General features: G+C 44.4%; 1 protein-coding gene across 15 annotated transcripts in view; it reads right to left on the bottom strand.

Annotated features, from left to right (window-relative positions):
* invs (inversin) overlaps nt 1-24,509 on the bottom strand; it is a 429,324-nt gene that overhangs the window by 152,588 nt on the left and 252,227 nt on the right. For all 15 annotated transcript variants that reach the window (XM_041184776.1, XM_041184778.1, XM_041184775.1 and 12 more), the window contains one exon: nt 21,122-21,228. In XM_041184776.1, coding sequence (XP_041040710.1) covers nt 21,122-21,228 — 107 coding nt within the window. The remainder of the gene's footprint in view (nt 1-21,121; nt 21,229-24,509) is intronic.

Raw genomic sequence — 24,509 nt, 5'->3', positions numbered from 1 at the left:
TTGCCCTTGTTCAGAGAGCATTTTACTTTTGCTTTGGGTCTGGAGTTATATGAAGACCAGACCAGGTAGGGCAGCAGATTCCCTTCCCTAAAGGACATTAGTGAACCAGATGAGTTTTTACAACAAGCGGCAATCATGATCATCACGAAATCAGACTTTTTCATTGCATTCAAATTCCACCATCTGCTGTGGTGGGATTCGAACCTGGATCCCCAGAGTATTACCCTGGGTCTCTGGAAGACTGGTCCAATGACCATACAACTATGCTACCACCTCTCCTACACATGATCCTCCCTCCTTTTCCTAAAGCATAAAAACCCCATCACATTTCTCCCTCTCTCCAGTTCTTAAGAAGAATCATATTGGACTTGAAACATTAACTGTGTTTCTCTCTCCACAGATGCTACCAGACCTGCTGCATTTTTCCCAGCACCTTGTTTTTATTTCAGATCTCCAGCATCCGCAGTATTTTGCTTTCACTTTCATGTGAATCTTTGGAATTCTTTACCTCAGTGCGTGGTGGATGCGCCATCATTGAATATATTTAAGGTTGGGATAGACATATTTTTGGTCTCTTGGGAATCAAGGGCTATGGTGAGTAGGGGTGGGGGGGAGGGGCGCGAAGGTGGAGTTGAAGCCCATGATCAGCCATAATTATACTGAATTACGGAGCAGGCTCAACGGACCATTTGGTGTACTCCTGCTCCTATTTCTTGTGTTCCTTTGATCTCTCAAGGAATCAAGAGATATGTTGAATGGGCAGGAAAATGGAGTTGAGGTAGATCAGCAGTGACGTACTGAACAATGGAGCAGACTCAAGGGGCCAAGTGGTCTACTCCTACTCTTACTTTTAATGTTCTTACAGTATCACTACATATATCAAAATCATCACCAAACAGAAAACCATGCACTTCACAGTAGCTTTAAGGTGAAGGATTGGTATTTGTTTCATTAAAGCACATGTTAAGTTGACAGATTTTTAGAAGTACACCATTACCTTTAAGGTTTACACTGTCTTCAAATCCACACAAAATCAAATCACTTTCAGAACTGATTTCAAAACAGTTTGAGGTAATGAATGTTTTTTTGAGTTGTGACAGGCAAGTATAAACTGTCTGGACAATTCTTCCATTCCTATGGAATGACTGTCTTAAAATAAAACTGTGTTCACTATCATTTTAGACAGAAGGACCAAAATACCTCACAATTTAAAAAAAAAAACATTAATAAAATACTGACAAAGACTCCAAGTCCGATAACAGGTTGGTAGCACATATACTTAATTGATGACAACTGAGACAGTATTCAGACTTTCTAATTTCAGTAAATATGATCTTAATTAACTACATGCTGTTTAACAACAGTAACAGGAAAACGTTGTCTTCTCTTTAAGAGGGAAGTTAATGCAATATATCAGCTCCAGTGTAACATTAAGTATGACATTACACCATGGCCGCAATTAACTCACCCCCTAATATGAAGCTTTGAATTGGTTATTCAAGATCAGCTTTAGCAGAGATCTTGGAGTAGATTGTTTATCAGCCGTTTCAATCTAGTAGGAAGATTACCAGTAGAGATTTTCTGACCATGTAGTGGTGGCAGAGAAAAATCTGACTCAGATACATCTGTACTACCTTAGTATCAAGTACAATTTGAACAAGAACAAAGAACAAAGAACAAAGAAAAGTACAGCACAGGAACAGGCCCTTCGGCTCTCCAAGCCTACGCCGATCATATTGCCTGTCAAACTAAAACATTTTGCATTCCGGGGTCCGTCTCCCTCTATTCCCATCCTATTCATGTATTTGTCAAGCTGCCTCTTAGACACCACTATCAAACCTGCTTCCACCACCTCCTCTGGCAGTGAATTCCAGACACTCACTACCCTCTGCGTAAAAAACTTGCCCCACACATCTCCTCTAAAGCTTTCTCCTCTCACCTTAAATCTATGTCCCCTAGTAATTGACTCTTCCACCCTGGGAAAAAGCTTCTGACTATCTACTCTGTCCATGCCACTCATAATTTTGTAAACTTTTATCAAGTCGCCCCTCAATCTCCGTCGCTCTAGTGAGAACAATCCGAGTTTCTCCAACCTCTCCTCATAGCTAATAACCTCCAGACCAGGCAGCATCCTGGTAAACCGCCTCTGCACCGTCTCCAACGCCTCCATATCCTTCTGGTAATGTGGTGACCAGAACTGCACGCAATATTCCAAGTGTGGCCTATCCAAGGTTCTATACAGCTGCAGCATGACTTCCCAGCTTTTATACTTAATACCCCTGCTGATGAAGGCAAGCATGCCATATGCTTTCCTGACTACCTTATCCACCTGCGTTGCCACTTTCAGTGACCTGTGGACCTTTACACCCAGATCCCTCTGCCTGTTGATGCACTTAAGGGTTCTGCCATTTACTGTATAATTCCTACCTGTATTAGACCTTCCAAAATGCATTACCTCACATTTGTCCGGATTAAGCTCCATCTGCCATTTCTCTGCCCAAGTCTCCAACCGATCTATATCCCGTTGCATCCCTTGACAAGCCTCTTCACTATCTGCAACTCCTCCAACCTTAGTGTCATCTGCAAACTTACTAATTAGCCCAGTTACATTTTCCTCCAAATTATTTACATATACTACAAACAGCAAATGTCCCAGCACAGATCCCTGTGGAACACCATTAGTCACAGCTCTCCATTCAGAAAAACACCCTTCCACTGCCACCCTCTGTCTTCTATGACCAAGGTTAATTTGGCGGGCCTTTTAAATCAAAATACAGTGGTCTTACTGAAAATAGGCCTTTGTTTCATTTAAAAAGAATAGGTTGCAAGCTTAATTTTTTGATACTTTGGGTAGCAGTGAGTCGGTTACATTCTCTGCTGATCTGACGTAGGTGGAGAGAAACTCCCTTGAAAGGCTAACCTCTTAAGGTTACTCAAACTGCAAAAGTTAAAAAGTGGTGTTCCACGTGGTGCTGGGAGCAGTGTTTGTTACTATTTGCATAAATGATTTAGACTTGGGAATCAGAATCACAATTTCAAACTTTGCAGGCAATGCTAAATTGTTCATACATGTTAATACAGAGATGGACTACTACAAAATACAGAATAGACACAGAATTGGCAAAAGAGCTTCAATAAAGGTTAAGTGTGAGGTGATACATTCTGATGGGAAGAATGTAAATAATTGCCTAATTGGGGTAGAGGAGCAGAGAGATCAGGGGTGCAGATACACAAATTAAAAAAAAACAATCAAAGCATTGGGTCCATTCCTAGAGGCATAAAATTGAAAAGCAGAAAAATTATGTTAAACGTACAGAATCTTGGTTAGGCCACACTCAGAGAACTATAAAGAGTTCAGGTCTCCATATCATTAAAAAAAAGAATATAGAGGTACTGGAGAAGGTGCAAAAAGCTTTACTTGAAGAATACCAGAACCGAGATCATATCTATCAGGAAAGATTAAAAAGGCTGTGGCTCTTTTCTATAGAAAAGAGAATACTAGGGGTAAACTGGTAGAGGTTTTTAAGATTATGAAAGGGCTTGAAAAGGGAGACATAAAGAAGATGTTTCCACATGGGGCAGATCAGAACTATGAACCATAAGTTTAAGATAGTCGCTACTAAATCCAACAGACAATTCAGGACAATTCTTTACCCAAAGAGTGGTTAGAATGTGGAACTTGCCACTGCAAGGTACAATTAAGGTACTAGCACAGAAGCATTTAAGGGGAAGCTAGATGAAGACATGAGGCAGGGTTTACTGATGAGGTTAGATGAAGGATGAGAGCACAAACTCCTGCATGGATCTGTTGGGCGAATGGCTTGTTTTTGTGGCTGGAAATTATATGCAGTATTATGCAGTCATCTTTGCGACAATGCTTCTAGTTTGCCTGGAGAATTTGCCTGTAACATACTTGCCTCAGAATGAAAATTTCAGCTGGTTACCAACTCTTAAGGGTTGCAACCTTGCAAGTAAAAGACAGTGGCAGAAAAACTGGACTAATTGTTTCTCAATCAATAACAGCAAAACTTGGGAGCAAACTGTTTTTGTTGCTGAACAGTTGGCCATCTTGGTGCAGCAGGGGAGCTCTCTTTGGGGTTGATAGCCACCATTTAACACAGATGAAAGCTAGGTGGAAGAGACTTTTTGAGGTTTGTAGTTAGCCAGGCCCCTTATATCTGGCTGAAAATGGTGAAGATATTTGCTGGTATAGGATAAGATGATGATTAATGTGCTACTCACTTTTTAATCACACATTTCCTGTACAGCCCATCAAGTGCCACATAAAGTTGGAACTACAACAACCGCTGGGAGGTACCATTCCAAACTATGTACAAACCATTCACCATTTGCATACATTAGGGGCTGGGCTTTTCTTGTAGGTGAAGATGGCTGGCACGCAGCAGTAAACCAACACTCAGACTTCCAGTCTGAGGCACTCCTCTACAATTAGGGCTTTTTTCAATGGAGTCAGCAGCTGTGGATGCAGAGGTTAGACTTGGCCTCCTGACCCACACTCCAGCATTTCTTCGCCTTCCAAAAATAAAATGGTGGTACCAAAGGAAAGATGGGTGCAGACTTCCAAAGAAATTCCCATTCTTACTACTTTGAATGGTGTGATTTGAATTGCAGCAGCAGCCAAGTATAATGAAGAAAATTATTGGCAGGCAAAAAATAACAAAAACGCAAAAGGGCAATCTTATCAGCAAAACAAATCAATATAGGAAGAAAATTGCAATAGTTAGAAAAATAACATTTCCTTTATAAGATGCCTAACAGGACCAACTCCTATTTTATATGGATATAAGCTTATATGGATATAAGCTGTGGGCTTGAAATTGTGAAATGATCTATGGCCTAAGTACTCAAGGGCTCACCCTGCTGAGAGTCAAGCATGGAGGGGAGCTCATCAAGGACAGAAATGCAATCAGTGCTTGCTGGAGAGAACATTTCACAGAACTCCTCAGCTGAAGATCTGTCTTCGACTTTGTTATGATATGGCAAATGATAATTGCTGGGCTGACCAAATCCCAGAGAAACTTGGCCAAGCTATCACAACGATTTGCGGTTTATATTCTATTATGCAAAGGTATGTGCACTGAAATCAGGAGTAAAGATTTCACTACCATTTTTGGAGATTTTAAATATTAAATTAAAACATTTATTAACAAAAGAAAAGAAACTGAAATACACAAGGTTACAGTTACACGGTTATATTCAGTTTTACAACATTTCACAAAAGGTTCCTACTTAGCTAGACTCACAAATAACACCCTTTTCTAGGCAACAGTCCAAATTGATTCTTAATCTGTAAAACATCCAGTAAATATTACCACAAGGCACCCACTGTTGCTATAAGAGAGGTATTTCACAAGCTTCCCTCTCATTCTCATTCGACAATCGAAGTCCAAGGCTTGTAACAAAACCTTGCTTTCTGGAGGGTGGCTAGAGGCTGCTTTTTACAGGTCTGTCTTTGCACAGCCCATCTTTCAAGATCTTACATGGCCATTCCTGGTACAGCTTTCAATCTTTCCTTCAATATATTTTTCCTCCTTAATCTTTAAACCCATCGTTCTCATACGTCTTTGAAACTCAAACTCTTCCAAATATATAAGATCTTTCACGTTTCCATCTTGTCTTTTGCTTTTGGGTCAATAAAAATATGATATTCCCAATACTTGTTTACCTATGTACTCCAGCAAGATGCAAACATTTTCCTTGTCACCTTCTCATTCCCTTTTGAAATTGAAACAACCTCTCGATTTATCTACAAATGCAAATGTTGGCTCAAACCTATTTACTTGTACCCCATCTTAGCTCCTCCATTTCTAATTCAAAATGCCTGCTTTTATACCTAACCCCTTTGATGATTTAAATCTTGTAGTCTGACTGTCTTCAGTTTAATTAAATTATACACACAGATTTGCACACACACCCCTCAAGTCTGCTTCACAGTATCCCAGAGTAATATTAGGAAAAATTATATTCTCTTTAAAACTTGAACGCTCTCAACTCCATTCCTCAATACCTCATTCAGTCTCGAGTACAAAGATGAAAAAGCCAAAAAAGCAACAAAGACTCTGGAGCAGATGGAATCCCCGCCAAAATTCTGTAATATGACAGAGATACACAATTGGCACAGCTGCAAAATCTCATATCCCTCATCTGGGAAGAAGAGTGCATGCTAGGGGATCCCAGGGATATTGTGATCATGACTACATTCAAGAAGAGGGACAAGTTGGATTGCAATAACTACAGGGTGATCTCCCTGCTTTCTGACACAGGGAAGATCACTGTAAGAATCTTCCACAATCACTTCATCCCAGTGGCCAAAGAGCTCCTTCCAGAGTTGCAGCGTGGTTTTTGACCATCAAGAAGCACCACAGGCATGATCTTTATCCAAGAAAATGCAAGGGACAACACCAACCACTGTACATGGCCATTTTCATCCTCACAAAAGCCTTTGACTCTGTTAATCACAAAGGCTTATGGAGTATCCTCCTCAATCTGCCCTCAAAGTTGTCACCATCCTCTGCCTACTGCAGGATGACATGCAAGCTGTTATCCTCACCAATGGAGCAACCACATTCACTATCCAGTGCAGACTGGGGTAATAAAAAAGCTATGTAATTGTGCCAACTCTCTACTCTATCCTCCTCACTACAATACTACACCTCACCTCAAGCAAACTACCCAGAGGTGTGGAGATAATTTACAGAACAGATGGGAAACTATTTAACCTATGCCACCTTCAATCCAAAACCAAAATAACTTCAACTTCACTCAGTATGGAGATGGCACTTGTGTAATGCTCACTCAAAACTAGCTCCAATTCATGTCAATGCCTTCTCCAAAGGATATGAGAAAATGAACATTTCACTAAATATCTGGAAAATTAAGGTCCTGGTCCAATCACCTTCCATAGCACAGCGCTCCCCACCTCACCATCACCACCTCTGGATCCCCACCATCTTCATGAAACTATGTGAACCTGAACCATTTCCCAAATCTTTGGAGCCTCCTCTTGATGAAGGCAGACACAGACAATAAAATTAATCATCTCCAATGTGCTAGTTTAGCCTTCAGGCAACTGAGGAAAAGAGTATTTGAGGACCAGGATCTCAAACCCAAGACAAAGGTCATCGTTTATTGGGCAGCAGTGATCCCCGCACTCTTATATGCTTCAGAGGCTTGGATAAGTTACAGCAGGCATCTCAAAGCACTGGAGAATATTACCAGTGCTGCCTTCACAAGATCCTCCAAATCTGGTGGCAAGAAAGGTGGTCTAACTGCAGCTTCCTCTCCCAAGCCAGCATGGCCAACAAGAAGGCATCCATCACTCAAAACCAACTCTGCTGGGTAGGACATGTTATTTGTGTGCCTGATACCAGACTCTGGAAATAAATGCTCTACTCAGAACTCAGTTGTGGCAGGAGACTCCAGGAGGACATAGGGACCATTTTAGGAATGTCCCCAGAGCATCTGAAGAGATCAAACATCTCTGCCAATCCACAGGAATCCCTGGCTTGTGACCAACCAAAATGGAGAAGGTTCATTCGAGAAGGCACTAAACTCATCGAGAGACTTCATTGGGAATGCAAAGGTAGAATTGAGGCATTGGAGAGAGCACACAAATCTCTCAACAAATCATTTACCCAATCCTTCAAGCACCACCTGCCCAACATGTGGCACATGCTGCAGATTGTGCATTGGACTTATCAGGCATTTCAGAACCTATCAAACCAGAATGGAAGCAAGTCATCCTCCATCCCAAGCAACTGCCTATGAAAAAGAAGACACCTCCATTTTATATGGGTGTAATGCTGTGAGCTCAAAATTGCAAGATTCAGCACGGAATCTTATAGCAATAAAAATTGCAATACTTAGATTTTTTAATGGAATTTATGCAAGAAGGCATATGGAATGCTCTCCTTCATTGGCAGAGGTATAGAATATAAAAGAAAGGATATAAGGTTGGAATTGTATAAAACACTGATGAGGCCACAACTGGAGTATTGTGTGCAGTTCTGGTCACCATATTATAGGAAGGACATAATAGCTCTGGAGAGAGCGGAGAGGAGGTTTAAAAGAATGTTGCCAGGGTTAGAAAAGTGTAGCTACGAGGAGAGATTGGATAGGTTGGAGTTATTTTCCTTAGAACAAAGAAAGCTGAGAGATGACTTGATTGAGGTGTACAAAATTATGAGGGGAATAGGTAGAGTGGATAGGATAAAATTGTTTCCCTTGGTAGAGAATTCTAGAATCAGGGGACATAGATTCAGGATAAGTGGCAGGAGGTGTAGGGGGGACATGAGGAAGAACTTTTTTACGCAGAGGGTAGTGGGTGTCTGGAATTCGCTGCCCAGATTGGTGGTAGAGGCAGAAACTCTAAAGTCTTTTAAAAAGTACCTGGATCTGCACCTTGAGTGCTGTAAGCTGCAGGGCTATGGGCTGGATGCAGGAAGGTGGGATTAGAAAGGGCACCTGGGTGTCCTTGGGCTGGTATGGACAAGATGGGCTGAATGGCTTCCTTCTGTGCTGCAACTTTTCTATGGTTCAATGCCTCATACGCCTCCAACTATTTATACTTTGGATAATATCAAGGCACAATTGGCTCCAGGTGCCACTTAGTCAAAGAGACTATGGAAACAAGGTAGAAAATGTAAGGAACAAAAAAAAATCAAAATATTTTACAGAGGTTATGTCCAATACAGACTTTGTAGTACATGATGATCCAATAAACACTGCTATAAATTTACTGTGGTTTATATTGTCATGTTTTTCTACCCCACTACCCTCAGAACACAGACTTCAGCAAATTCTTAACAAGTTTCTCAGTTTTTGACAAGGAAGGGCCAGGTGCTTTTTCAGTACCAAGGTGCTAACAAATGATGAGCCATTCCAACAGCTTTCTTGCTTATCTTTCATATGGGAAAACAGAGCAGTGTAAGACACAAGCATCTTGGGAAGGAAGGGAAAATGGAATTGCATTTATGATCTTTTATGATCTCAGGAAGTCCCAAAGCTCTTCACAACCAATTAAGTATCTTTAAGAAGAAAAGAGTTGACGTTTCAAGTCCTCATGACCCTTCCACAGAACTGAGCGATATAAGGAGAGGGGTGAAATATAAGCTGGTTTAAGGTGGGGGTGGGGGGTTGGGTGGGGGGAGAGAAGTAGAGGGGGGTGGTGTGGTTGTAGGGACAAGCTAGCAGTGATAGGAGCAGATAATCAAAAGATGTCACAGACAAAAGAATAAAAGAACACAGAGGTGTTGAAGTTGGTGATATTATCTAAACGAATGTGCTAATTAAGAATGGATGGTAGGGCACTCAAGGTACAGCTCTAGTGGGGGTGGGGGGGCATAAAAGATTTAAAAATAATGGAAATAGGTAGGAAAAAAAATCTATATAAATTATTGGAAAAAACAAAAGGAAGGGGGAAGGATCAGAAAGGGGGTGGGGATGGAGGAGGGAGGTCAAGATCTAAAGTTGTTGAATTCAATATTCAGTCCGGAAGGCTGTAAAGTGCCTAGTCGGAAGATGAGGTGTTGTTCCTCCAGTTTGCGTTGGGCTTCACTGGAACAATGCAGCAAGCCAAGGACAGACATATGGGCAAGAGAGCAGGGTGGAGTTTTAAAAAGGCAAGCGACAGGGAGGTTTGGGTCATTCTTGCGGACAGACCGCAGGTGTTCTGCAAAGCGGTTGCCCAGTTTACGTTTGGTCTCTCCAATGTAGAAGAGACCGCATTGGGAGCAACGAATGCAGTAGACTAAGTTGGGGGAAATGCAAGTGAAATGCTGCTTCACTTGAAAGGAGTGTTTGGGCCCTTGGACGGTGAGGATAGAGGAAGTGAAGGGGCAGGTGTTGCATCTTTTGCGTGGGCATGGGGAGGTGCCATAGGTGGGGGTTGAGGAGTAGAGGGGGATGGAGGAGTGGACCAGGGTGTCCCGCAGGGAACGATCCCTACGGAATGCCGCCAGGGGAAGTGAAGGGAAGATATGTTTGGTGGTGGCATCATGCTGGAGTTGGCGGAAATGGCGGAGGATGATCCTTTGAATGCGGAGGCTGGTGGGGTGATAAGTGAGGACAAGGGGGACCCTATCATGTTTCTGGGAGGGAGGAGAAGGCGTGAGGGCGGATGCGCGGGAGATGGGCCGGACACAGTTGAGGTCACTGTCAACGACCGTGGGTGGAAAACCTCGGTTAAAGAAGAAGGAGGACATGTCAGAGGAACTGTTTTTGAAGGTAGCATCATCAGAACAGATGCGACGGAGGCGAAGGAACTGAGAGAATGGGATGGAGTCCTTACAGGAAGCGGAGTGTGAGGAGCTGTAGTCGAGGTAGCTGTGGGAGTCGGTAGGCTTGTAATGGATATTAGTGGACAGTCTATCACCAGAGATTAAGACAGAGAGGTCAAGGAAGGGAAGGGAAGTGTCAGAGATGGACCACGTGAAAATGATGGAGGGGTGGAGATTGGAAGCAAAATTAATAAATTTTTCCAAGTCCCGACAAGAGCATGAAGCAGCACCGAAGTAATCATCGATGTACTGGAGAAAGAGTTGTGGAAGGGGGCTGGAGTAGGACTGGAACAAGGAATGTTCCACATACCCCATAAAGAGACAGGCATAGCTGGGGCCCATGCGGGTACCCATAGCCACACCTTTTATTTGGAGGAAGTGAAAAGAGTTGAAGGAGAAATTGTTCAGTGTGAGAACAAGTTCAGCCAGACGGAGGAGAGTAGTGGTGGATGGGAATTGTTCGGGCCTCTGTTCGAGGAAGAAGCTAAGGGCCCTCAGACCATCCTGGTGGGGGATGGAGGTGTAGAGGGATTGGACATCCAAGGTGAAGAGTAAGCGGTTGGGGCCAGGGAACTGGAAATTGTTGATGTGACGTAAGGTGTCAGAGGAATCACGGATGTAGGTGGGAAGGGACTGGACAAGGGGAGAGAGAAGGGAGTCAAGATAACGAGAAATGAGTTCCGTGGGGTAGGAGCAAGCTGACACGATCGGTCTACCGGGACAGTTCTGTTTGTGGATTTTGGGTACGAGGTAGAAGCGGGCTGTCCAAGATTGGGCGACTATCAGGTTGGAAGCTGTGGGAGGAAGATCTCCAGAGGAGATGAGGTCAGTGACAGTCCTGGAAACAATGGCTTGATGTTCAGTGGTGGGGTCATGGTCCAGGGAGAGGCAGGAGGAAGTGTCTGCGAGTTGACGCTCAGCCTCTGCAAGGTAGAGGTCAGTGCGCCAGACAACGACAGCACCACCCTTGTCAGCGGGTTTGATGACAATGTTGGGGTTGGACCTGAGAGAACGGAGTGCAGTAAGTTCAGAGAGAGACAGATTAGAATGGGTGAGAGGACCAGAGAAATTGAGACGACTAATGTCGTGCCAACAGTTCTCAATGAAAAGATCAAGAGAAGGTAAGAATCCAGAGGGAGGGGTCCAGTTGTAGGGAGAATATTGGAGGTGGGTAAAAGGATTAATTGACTGCCACTGCTCTTCAAGAAGTGCCTACCTTGAAGAAGTTTTGTTCGTCTCTGCGACAAGATTTCCGTATCTCTCTTTTGCTTTGTTTACCTTCGTTGCTTTCCATTTCTCTCCCGGTGTTTGACAAGGTGTTTACTAAAACCCGCTTTCACAGCCATATCTCCTTTCTCAGTGACTGTCTCCGTCTCCGATTTACCCCATGTGGATTTCAACTGAAATTCCATCCTCTTGTTTCGAACCCACCCAGGATTACAGGTATCTCTGGGACACAAAACGTTTCTTGGACTGCTGTTCCCTTCACATTCTGAGATCCACACTCAGCGCCATGCGCCGCCATATGAACACACTCGACCTCTCCCTCCAGCAGCACCGCCGTACCCTTTGTCAAAGCTGCTCATGCCCCCAGTTTCATTTTATTCTTCGTCTCAACCGACGCCTCAACAAGAAACTTTTTCTCTTCCTCTCAAGTGCTAAGGAACGCAAGCTCCAACAACTCATCGACATCAACACCCACCTAGGACCCTCCACCCCTGCCTGTCCCTCCGTCCTCACCCCCTCTTCCAATCCCAGCCCCAGCCGTGTATTTACTATACCCCCTGACCTTCCCCTCTCCGACGCTGAACGTTCAGTGCTCAGCAAAGGACTTAGTTTCATATACCCTTACGCCCTCATCTCAATGAATTTCGGGCTCGGCACGATGCTGAACTCTTCTTCCGCCGTCTTCGTCTCCGGGCTTACTTCTTTGGGCAGGAGTCCTCTCCCCGTTCAACGGATCCTTTTACCCACCTCCAATATTCTCCCTCCACCTGGACCCCTCCCTCTGGATTCTTACCTTCTCTTGATCTTTTCATTGAGAACTATCGGCGCGACATTAGTTCTCAATTTCTCTGGTCCTCTCACCCATTCTAATCTGTCTCTCTCTGAACTTACTTCACTCCGTTCTCTTAGGTGCAACCCCAACATTGTCATCAAACCCGCTGACAAGGGTGGTGCTGTTGTTGTCTGGCGCACTGACCTCTACCTCGCAGACACTTCCTCCTACCTCTCCCTGGACCATGACCCCACCACTGAACATCAAGCCATTGTTTCCAGGACTGTCACTGACCTCATCTCCTCTGGAGATCTTCCTCCCACAGCTTCCAACCTGATAGTCGCCCAACCTCGGACGGCCCGCTTCTACCTCCTACCCAAAATCCACAAACAGAACTGTCCCGGTAGACCGATCGTGTCAGCTTGCTCCTACCCCACGGAACTCATTTCTCGTTATCTTGACTCCCTTCTCTCTCCCCTTGTCCAGTCCCTTCCCACCTACATCTGTGATTCCTCTGACACCTTACGTCACATCAACAATTTCCAGTTCCCTGCCCCAACCGCTTACTCTTCACCATGGATGTCCACTCTCTCTACACCTCCATCCCCCACAAGGATGGTCTGAGGGCCCTTAGCTTCTTCCTCGAACAGAGACCCGAACAATCCCCATCCACCACTACTCTCCTCCGTCTGGCTGAACTTGTTCTCACACTGAACAATTTCTCCTTCAACTCCTCTCACTTCCTCCAAATAAAAGGTATGGCTATGGGTACCCACATGGGCCCCAGCTATGCCTGTCTCTTTATGGGGTATGTGGAACATTCCTTGTTCCAATCCTACTTCGGCCCCCTTCCACAACTCTTTCTCCGGTACATCGATGATTACTTCGGTGCTGCTTCATGCTCTTGTCGGGACTTGGAAAAATTTATTAATTTTGCTTCCAATCTCCACCCCTCCATCATTTTCACGTGGTCCATCTCTGACACTTCCCTCCCTTTCCTTGACCTCTCTGTCTCAATCTCTGGTGATAGACTGTCCACCAATATCCATTACAAGCCTACCGACTCCCACAGCTACCTCGACTACAGCTCCTCACACTCCGCTTCCTGTAAGGACTCCATCCCATTCTCTCAGTTCCTTCGCCTCCATCGCATCTGTTCTGATGATGCTACCTTCAAAAACAGTTCCTATGACATGTCCTCCTTCTTCCTTAACCGAGGTTTTCCACCCACGGTTGTTGACAGTGCCCTCAACCGTGTCCGGCCCATCTCCCGCGCATCCGCCCTCACACCTTCTCCTCCCTCCCAGAAACATGATAGGGTCCCCCTTGTCCTCACTTATCACCTCACCAGCCTCCGCATTCAAAGGATCATCCTCCGCCATTTCCGCCAACTCCAGCATGATGCCACCACCAAACACATCTTCCCTTCACCTCCCCTGGTGGCATTCCGTAGGAATCATTCCCTGCGGAACACCCTGGTCCACTCCTCCATCCCCCCCTTCTCCTCAACCCCCACCTATGGCACCTCCCCATGCCCACGCAAAAGATGCAACACCTGCCCCTTCACTTCCTCTATCCTCACCGTCCAAGGGCCCAAACACTCCTTTCAAGTGAAGCAGCATTTCACTTGCATTTCCCCCAACTTAGTCAACTGCATTCGTTGCTCCCAATGCTGTCTTCTCTACATTGGAGAGACCAAACGTAAACTGGGCAACCGCTTTGCAGAACACCTGCGGTCTGTCCGCAAGAATGACCCAAACCTCCCTGTTGCTTGCCTTTTTAATACTCCACCCTGCTCTCTTGCCCACATGTCTGTCCTTGGCTTGCTGCATTGTTCCAGTGAAGCCCAACGCAAACTGGAGGAACAGCACCTCATCTTCCGACTAGGCACTTTACAGCCTTCCGGACTGAATATTGAATTCAACAACTTTAGATCTTGACCTCCCTCCTCCATCCCCACCCCCTTTCTGTTTCTTCCCCCTTCCTTTTGTTTTTTCCAATAATTTATATAGATTTTTCTTTTCCCACCTATTTCCATTATTTTTAAATCTTGTATGCCCCCTACCCCGACTACAGCTATACCTTGAGTGCCCCACCATCCATTCTTAATTAGCATATTCGTTTAGATAATATCACCAACTTCAACACCTCTGTGTTCTTTTGTTCTTTCGTCTGTGACATCTTTTGATTATCTGCTCCTATCACTGCTTGCTTGTCCCTACAACCACACCACCCACTCCACTTCTCTCCCCCCACCCAACCCCCCACCCCCACCTTAAACCAGCTTATGTTTCACCCCTCTCCTTATATCGCTCAGTTCTGTGGAAGGGTCATGTGGACTCGAAACATCAACTCTTTTCTTCTCTGCCGATGCTACCAGCCCTGCTGAGTTTTTCCAGGTAATTCTGTTTTTGTTTTGGATTTCCAGCATCCGCAGTTTTTTGTTTTTATAAGTATCTTTAAATTAGAGTTACTGTTGTAATAACGGCAGCCAATTTGCATACAACAAATCTCAGAAACAGCAATGAGGTAATCACCTGATAATCTGTTGAGTGATGTTGGTTGAGGGATAAATATTGGACAAGAACACCATTCAGCTCAGTGCGCCTGCGTTGGCACAGTCATGCTTCGTCCAACATTTCCACTTTTTGTCCATAACCCTGTAAGTTCCTCATTCTTAAGAACCTGTTCAACTCTACCCTTCTAAAATTATTTATGGAAACAGCTTCCACTACCTTTTTAGATAGAACGTCCTAGATCCCAGCAACTATTTGTGTGAAAACAATTTCTCATCTTCCCTCTAAAATTATTGTCAATGTTTCTATTTCTATGACCTCTGGTTATTGACAAGCCTGCCTGCTAAATGGCCCCATTCTCTACTGTAACTTTCTATGAATCTAACTCCAATGATCTTCTTCAAAAAGTGCCATTGAATCTATTAGTCACAGCTGAGAGAGTAGATGGGGCCTCGGTTTTTAATGTCTCAGCTGATAAACAGAATCTCTAACAATGCAGCACTCCCTCAGCACTGCACTGCATTACACTGCATTGCACTAGATATTAGCCTAGATTACATGCTCAGGTCTCTGGGCCTTTTGAACCAAGGGTGCTGCCACTGAGCCGAAGCTGACACTTGTCAGAGATGAAGCAGAGTTTGGGGTGAGATCAGTCACAATTATAAGGTAGATTGCATGAAGCACTACCTACCTCAATGCTATAACAAATATATATATCATAAATATCACATTGCATATATCCCCAACAATAAACATATGCCTATCAGGTTGGATTTCTGCACCCAATATACAAATAACAGATAGCACGGTATTAGTCCATAAAATGTACAATAAACAAAATCTGCTAACCAGAAGATTAATTAATTCTACTGCTCTTTATTGCAAGTGAATTTAATATGCTTTACTCTGCGCACATTAAAACCCATCCCACTTTCTCATCCTGTTATTTACACTAATTAAGAAACAATCAGTCGATGGCTGTCCAGCCAAAACAGCCAAATGAGATTGGCAGAGTGCTACTTACAGATGCAGAAATGCTCAGTTGTTAATAGAGTAGGTGCAAACATGACTTTAATATCCTGCTCTAGGGGACAGTGTGATGTAGTCAGATTCCAGAACACAGTGATGAATGTGGAAAACAGGAGATATGCAAATTTTATAGGCAGTTTGACAAGATCAAGTAAGTTCATTGGTAGCTAAGTCCAAAATTTGAAACTAGAACAAAATCAAGGGAGAAGAAAATGAACATGAAACTGTTTTCAATGTGAAATGTGCAGTGCAATGCAAGTGGATGCCTGAGGCTCGATTGAAATTGGGCCTAGGGTGTCATCTGCATGAAAGATTGAACTGTGAACGCCAATCAAGAATCCCAAAGCAGCTAGCCAGATGTGTGCTTTGGAAGCTGACCCTTTCTGTTTTTAACCCTCAGCTGAGTTCCTGACTCTATATCTATTCGACTCTGAAGTATACCTACATCCACCTCTACAATGCAGCTCATCTCAGTTTGGCTGCTGCTGAAACCCTCATCCATGCTCTTCTTACCTCCAGACCTTTTTAACCCTCTATATACATTAGCTCAACCTTTAAAACTCTGCTACTCGTATTCTAACCTGCTTCTGCTCATAAGAATATTAGAAATAGCAGCAGAAGCAGACCGCTTGGCATCTTGAGCCTGCTCTGCCATTCAATTTGATCATGGTTGGTCTTCTGCCTCAACTCCACTTTCCTGCACATTTCCAATATCCTTGATTCTCTGAGAGGCCCAATAATCCTTTTTTTTATTCGTTCAGGGGAGTTGGGCATGGCTAGCCCATCCCCTAGTTGCCTTTGAGAGGCAGTGGTGAGTTGCCTTCTTGAAACGTTGCAGTCCATGTAGTAGTCACAGTGCTGTGAGGGAGGGGGTTCTAGGATTTTGACCCAGCAACAGTGAAGGAATGTCACTATTTCCAAGTCAGGGTGGTGAGCGGCTTGGAGGGGAACTTGCAGGTGGTGGCGTTCCCATGCATCTGCTGCCCTTGTCCTTCTAGATGGTAGTGGTCATGGGTTTGGAAGGTGCTGCTTAAAGAGCCTTGGTCAGTTCTTGCAGTGCACCTTGTAGATGGTACACACTGCTGCCACTGTGCATCAGTGGTGGAAGGAGTGGAGGTTTATGGATGGGGTGCCAATCAAGCAGGTTGCTTTGACCTGGATGGTGTCAAGCTTTTTAAGTGTTGTTGGAGCTGCACTCATCCAGGCAAATGGAGAGCATTCCATCACACTCCTGATTTGTGCCTTGTAGATGGTGGGTAGGCTTTGGGGAGTCAGGAGGTGAATTACTCGCTGCAGGATTCCTAGCTTCTGACCTGCTCTTGTAGCCACAGTATTTATATGGCTAGTCCAATTCAGTTTCTAGTCAATGGTAACCCCCAGGATGTTGATAGTGGGGGACTCAGTGATGATAATGTGAATGTCAAGGGGCGATGGTTAGATTCTCTCTTGTTGGAGATGGTCATTGCCTGGCACTTGTTTGGTGTGAATGTTACTTGCAATTTGTCAGCCTAAGCCTGGACATTGTCCAAGTCTTGCTGCATTTGGACGTGGATTGCTTCAGTATCTGGGGAGTCAATGGTGCTGAACATTGTGCAATCATCAGCGAACATCCCCACTTCTGACCTTATGATGAAGGATGGTCATTGACGAAGCAGCTGAAGATAGTTGGGCCAAAGGTACTGCCCTGAGGAACTCCTGCAGTGATGTTCTGGGTCTGAGATGACTGACTTCCAACAACAACAACTTTGTGCAAGGCATGATTCCAACCAGTGGAGAGTTTTCCCCTTGACTCCAGTTTTGCTAGGGCTCCTTGATGCTACCCTCAGTCAAATGCTGCCTTGATGTCAAGGGCAGTCACTCTCACCTCACCTCTGGAGTTCAGCTCTTTTGGTCCATGTTCAGACCAAGGTTGTAATGAGGTCAGGAGCTGAGTGACCCTGGCGAAACCCAAACTGAACACCAGTGAGCAAGTTATTGCAAAGCAAGTGCCGCTTGATAGCACTGTTGATGACCCCTTCCATTACTTTACCGATGATTGAGAATAGACTGATGGGGTGGTAATTAGCCAGGTTGAATTTGTCCTTTTTATGTACAGGACATACCTGGACAATTTTCCACAATGCTGAGTAGGTGCCAATGCTGTAGCTGTACTGGAACAGGGGCGCAGCAGTTCTGAAGCGCGTCTTCAGTACTATTTCTGGAATATTGTCAAGGCCCATAGCCTTTGCAGTATCCAGTGCCTTCAACCATTTCTTAATATCATCTGGAGTGAATTGAATTGGCTGAAGACTGTGATGCTGGAGGCCGAGATGGATCATCAACTTGGCACTTCTGGCTGAAGATTGTTGCAAATGTTTCAGCCTTATCTTTTGCACTGATGTGCTGCGCTCCACTGTCATTGAGGATGGGGATGTTTGTGGAACCTCCTGCTCCAGTGAGTTGTTTAATCATCCACCACCATTCATGACTGGATGTAGCATGACTGGATGTGGCAAAACTGCAGAGCTTGCATCTGATCCATTGTTTGCGGAATTGCATAGCTGTGTCTATCACTTGCTGCGTATGCTGCTTTGTATGCAAGTAGTCCTGTGTTATAACTTCACCAGGTTGACAGCTCATTTTTAGCAATGCCTGGTGCAGGTCCTGGCATGACCTCCTGCACTCTTCATTGAACCATGGTTGATCCCCTGGCTGGATGATAATGGTAGAATGGGGGATATGCCAGGTCATAAGGTTACAGGTTGTGGTTGAATACAGTTCTGTTGCTGCTGATGGCACACAGCGCCTCATTGTTGCCCAGTCTTGAATTGCTAGATCTGTTTGAAATCTATCCCATTTAGCACAGCAGTTGTGCCACACTACATGTTGGAGGGTATCCTCAATGTCAAGATGGGACTTTGTCTCCACAAGGACTCTGTGGTGTGGTCACTCCCACCGATATTGTCATGGACAGATGCACCTGCAGTAGGTGACGATGAGGTCTAGCATGTTTTTCCCTCTTGTTGGTTCCCTCCCCACCTCCTGCAGGCCCAGTCTAGCTGTTATGTCTTATAGGACTCGGCCAGCTAGGTCTGTTGTGTTGCTACAGAGCCACTCTTGGTGATGGACACTGAAGTCCTCCACCCAGAGTACATTCTGTGCCCTTGCCACTCTCAGTGCTTCCTCTAAGTGGTGTTCAACAGTTACAGTATGTGGTAATCAGCAGGTTTCCTTGTCCATGTTTGACCTGGTGCCAGGAGACTTCACGGGGTGCAGAGTCGAAGTTGAGCACTCCCAGGGGAACTTCCTCCCGATTGTATACGACTGTGCTGCCACCTCTGTTAGGTCTGTCCTGCCGGTGAGACAACGCATACCCAGGGATGGTGATGGTAGTATCTGGGACATTGTCTGTAAGGTATGATTCCGTGAGTATGACTTTGTCAGGCTGTTGTTTGACCAGTCTGTGAGACAGCTCTCCCAATTTTGGCACTACCCTCCACATGTTATTAAGGAGGACTTTGCAGGGTCGACAGGGCTGAATTTTTCATTGTTGTTTCTGGTGCTTAGGTCGATGCCAGGTAGTTGTCCGGTTCCATTCCTTTTAAACTTTTTAGTGGTTTGATACAACTAGTGGCTTGCTAGGCCATTTCAGAGGGCATTTAAGAGTCAACCACATTGCTGTGAATCTGGAGTCACAAACATGAAGGCCAGGCCAGGTAAGGACGGCAGATTTTCTTCCCTGAACTAGATGGGTTTTTACGACAATCAACAATGGGTTCATGATCATCATCAGAATTTTAATTCCAGGTTTTTATTGAATTCAAATTTCACCATCTGCCTTGGTCGGATTCAAACCCAGGTCCCCAGAGCATTACCCTGGGTCCTTAGATTACAAGTCTAGTGACAATACCACTGTGACACAGTCTTCCCCCAAATCTGTAAATGTACCCAATGATACTCCAGGGCCCTCTAGGGTAGATAATTCCAAAGATTCATAACCCTCTGAGTCAAGACATTTCTCATCTCAGTCCTAAATGACTGACCCCTTATCCTTAGACTGTGCCTACGAGTTCAGGGGTCCTCAGCCAGGGGGAACAACCTAACATTGTCTACTCTGTCAATCCCCTTCAAAATCTTGTATGTTTCAGTGCAATCACCTTTCATTGTTCTAAACTCCAGCAAGTACAGGCCAAGTTTACTCAGCCTCTCATCACAGGACAACCTCTCATTCCAGGAACCAATCTAGTGAAACTTGTTGTACAGCCTCCAGTGCAACCTCGCTGATTTACATTAGCTACCAGCTGACCACTGTCTCAACTTTTCTTCTCATCTCCTGTTGAAATCCTTCCATGGTCTCTCCTGCTCCCCATCTTTGTAACCTCCTCCACCCCCACAACTCTCCAAGAACTCTATGTTCCTCCAACTATACTGTTGTGCATCCCCCACCCTCTTCTCTCCATGCATTAGCCACCTAAAGCCTTGGGTCTGGAATTCCCCTCCTAAACCTCTCCACCTCTATTTGATGAAGCTTTTAGTCCCCTGTCCTATTAATGCCTTCTTTGGCTTGATGTAAATTTTTGTTTCATTACTGTGCACCTGTTATCAATTCAGAATATTTTCCTATGCTAAAGATTCCACATACGTGCTAGCTATTTTTGTGATACAAAAAGGCATTTAAAAAATAATTACTTAACATTGGGTGGGAATCTTTCACTGATTTCCTTTCAAAGAATTCGATAGAAACAAAAATATACGGTGGTATCAAAGCTAATGAAGGCACTCTTAAAAGCATAGGGAGCTGTGGCTCACCTATGAGGGAAGTGTAAAATATGGGAGTCAAAAAATCAAGAAGTAGAAAGATAGAGAAAACATTAGTAGCCCCCTCTATCCTTCCCAAATGAGGCACTTTGACCCCAAAGTCGAAAATGCACCTTGACTAACCCAGTGCGACATTCCCATTTTCTGCATATGGCATCTCTGAAACATCGTGCCAAATAACATAAATTTATGAGTAGCTTTATTCTGTGGTTAAAAATACCTCAAATGACATTGTCAACCCGATATCTGGCCAGTATAAGTTGGATTTAAATACTTACTGAAAATGAATGGGCTGCACAATCTTACCTCCCAAAGGAAAAGGAGTGTCTGTTTAACTCTCACTTCAAAACGCCAACACTAATTATCAATAAGATATTATTTTGTTACAAAGGTTAACTTTTTTAAATTATTGACTCATTCAGCAAATGAGTTCCAACAACCTGAAAGCTAAGCCAAGTTGAGTGGCAGTTTTCATACAGTACCTCTCTTCATTGGTCTCCATATGATTAGGAAAGGCACTATAACCCAACAGAAGCTTGATGGCATCCAGGTAACCATTGTTGCAGGACCAATGTAGCGCTGTCCGCCCCTGTAAGACAAGACAATTTATGTAAAGTAAGCATGGTTTTGAACTGGAGAATGGAAAACAACTTTCTTCATAAACATACAGTAAGTGAATTTATTGCTTATTAGTCTTCTTCATGGTGCCACGTGGTAACCTTAAAGTTTGAATCATCTGTTTAGATCAATATTTTCTTTGTTGCATCTGGATGACGCTCACTTTCCATGGACAGAGAAGAGAAAGTATGGGTGCAAACCAATTACACTGAGTCTCTGCCATCATAACAATGCTCTGGAAGCTGGGGCGTGCCTCCACAAAATAATGTAGCTGGGTTTACATTAGAAGCAGGCTCAGTAAAACCATTCTAAAGAGTCAGAAAAGGGAGTTCTCTGCACACATTGGCAGTTTACCTGGTACTGGGCATAAGTCAAGACCCTCCTGTTGCAGGCAGCCAGAACCATAAGTGCTGATCATTCAAGCCTGTAGGTTTACACTCATTGCTGCTCCAATTCCAATATAAAGCCCTACTGGTGGGTGGCTTGTAGCCAGGTCATGCAAATCAAATGCACTCTTCTGTTTACAGGTGTGAGTGGAGACCTAAATTGTCTGCACTTTGGTTTGTTATTCTGACCTTTTTTATAAAATGAATCATCATTAAAGTAACCATTTAATAGCTGCTATATCATTTACTACAAACATAGCGAAATTATCGATCAATTTATTTTGTTTTTTACTTAAATATGTTCCCCACTCTCTGTTTTAGGTCTCCAGAAGCCACAAACCATTTCTCAGGCCTTTTCTACACTTAATATGCTTGCTGTAAAGTGCATGAATATGAAGTGGAACAACCTCAACAAAACGCATGCGTATGATGACATTCACAAATGGGCGCTTGCATTTAGGTTGTAATACAGGTTGTATAGTCATACAACACTAGATGATCTTGTATGGAATACAGTTGGAGGATATGCTATTTTATAATGTCAGCCTGCTAAGACCTGAAGGTGCCCAGAGCGTGGAGCACAGTGTGATCAGAAAACCGAGTGCTTCGTAAACCAAGTGCCACAGTCAGGTGCAAGTGGGAATTCGGTGCAGTGGGCTTTTTATTTATTTTTTACCTCCAGTAGCTGGCGAGTGTTTTTCTTTTGTCTCCCAGATGGAGACTATAACTTGCTATTACGTTACTGAATTAATAACTAGCTAACTAATCAATAAATAAATCGATAGAGAGACATGGCAGGGTAGGTGGTGTGCCATGATTGCAACGTGTGTAAGCTCTGTGGAAAGCACTGAAATCCCAGACAATCATATCTGTGGTAAGTCCTCTGCAGGTTGAGCATCTTCAGCTCAGAGTTGTTGAGATGGAGTCTGAGCTGCAGACATTGCAGTGTATTGGTGAGCATGAGAGTTATCTGGACACTTGGTTCCAGAAGGCAGTCGCACCCATTTGGTTAAGTAGAACTTTAGAATTGTTTCCGGTCAGGAACAGGAGGGTGTGACAATAAGTCAGCTATGGGGATCCAATATGTAGTGATGGAGGAGCCCTGGCTCTTGACTTTGACCAACAGATGAAAGGTATTTACTCCCTGTGTGGTGAAAAAGTGAGTGAAAGTTGCCATAGTCCCAGAGGACCATAGGCTACGCTCTCATTAGAGAGAGAGACGACTGGTGGTGAGTTTAACCTGAGGGTCACACAACCCAGGTGAGGGGAAAGGTTGAGAAGGCTTCATGGATGACCTCAGCCGGTACAGAAATTGAACCCATGCTGTTGATGTCACTCTGCATCACAAATCAGCCATCCAGCCAACTGCGATAACTGACCCCCTCCCTATGAGGATGAGAACAAGGACTGCAAAGTCGATGGGCAAACTGCCCATAGTGCCTTGGTGCAGGAAATCATTCAAAGGGGGGATGTGACAAGGGATATGATAGTGACAGGGGATAGTATAGTCAGGGGGATAGATACTGTTCTCTGCGGCATGACTGGGAGTTATAAAGCTTATGTTGGCACTGTGGTTTCAGGGTTAAAGACATCTCCGATGGCGGGAGACGAACGGGGAGTTGGAAGGGCAGGAGCCAGTTGTTGTGGTCCAAGTACGAACCAATGACAAAGGCAGAATTAGAAATGATGTTCTGCTGAGAGAATTTGAGAAGTTACGGCCAAAATTAAAATGCAGAATCTCAAGGTAATAATCTCTGGATTGGTCACTTAGTCACTTGCCATTTGGCATAGGATCAAGCAGATTAGAGAATTAAATGCATGGCTCAAAGAGTGGTGTGGGAAGAGCGGGTTTCAATATATGGGAAAATGGAACCAAATGAAGTTTGAAAACAACATAGTCCAGTCAAGATAAAAACAAAAAACTGTGGATGCAAAAACAGAATTACCTGGAAAAACTCAGCAGGTCTGGCAGCATCGGCGGAGAAGAAAAGAGTTGACGTTTCGAGTCCTCATGACCCTTCACCCTTCAACAGAACTGAGTGAATATTAGAAGAGGGGTGAAATATAAGCTGGTTTGGGGGCGGCGGGGGGGGGGAGGTGAAGTGGGGGGTGGGGGTGTTGGTGGTGTGGTTGTAGGGACAAGCAAGCAGTGATAGGAGCAGATAATCAAAAGATGTCACAGACAAAGGAACAAAGAAGTGTTGAAGGTGGTGATATTATCTAAACGAATATGCTAATTAAGAATGGATGGCAGGGCACTCAATGTACAGCTCTAGTGGGGGTGGGGTGGAAAGACCAGCAGGGCATACAAGATTTAAAAATAATGGAAATAGGTGGGAAAAGAAAAATCTATATAAATTATTGGAAAAAACAAAAGGAAGGGGGAAGAAACAGAAAGAGGGTGGGGATGGAGGAGGGAGTTCAAGATCTAAAGTTGTTGAATTCAATATTCAGTCTGGAAGGCTGTAAAGTGCCTAGTTGGAAGATGAGGTGCTGTTCCTCCAGTTTGCGTTGGGCTTCACTGGAACAATGCAGCAAGCCAAGGACAGACATGTGGGCAAGAGAGCAGGGTGGAGTGTTAATGGCACTTCCCCATGCCCATGCAAAAGATGCAACACCTGCCCCTTCACTTCCTCTCTCCTCACCGTCCAAGGACCCAAACACTCCTTTCAAGTGAAGCAGCATTTCACTTGCATCTCCCCCAACTTAGTCTACTGCATTCGTTGCTCCCAATGTGGTCTCCTCTACATTGGCAAGACCAAACGTAAACTGGGCGACCGCTTTGCAGAACACCTGCGGTCTGTCCGCAAGAATGACCCAAACCTCCCTGTCACTTGTCATTTTAACACTCCACCCTGCTCTCTTG

The sequence above is a fragment of the Carcharodon carcharias genome, chromosome 3, assembly GCF_017639515.1.
Source record: "Carcharodon carcharias isolate sCarCar2 chromosome 3, sCarCar2.pri, whole genome shotgun sequence".
Taxonomy (NCBI): Eukaryota; Metazoa; Chordata; class Chondrichthyes; order Lamniformes; family Lamnidae; genus Carcharodon; species Carcharodon carcharias.
Note: the sequence above shows the minus strand (reverse complement) of the source record. Positions and strands in the feature narration are given on the sequence as shown.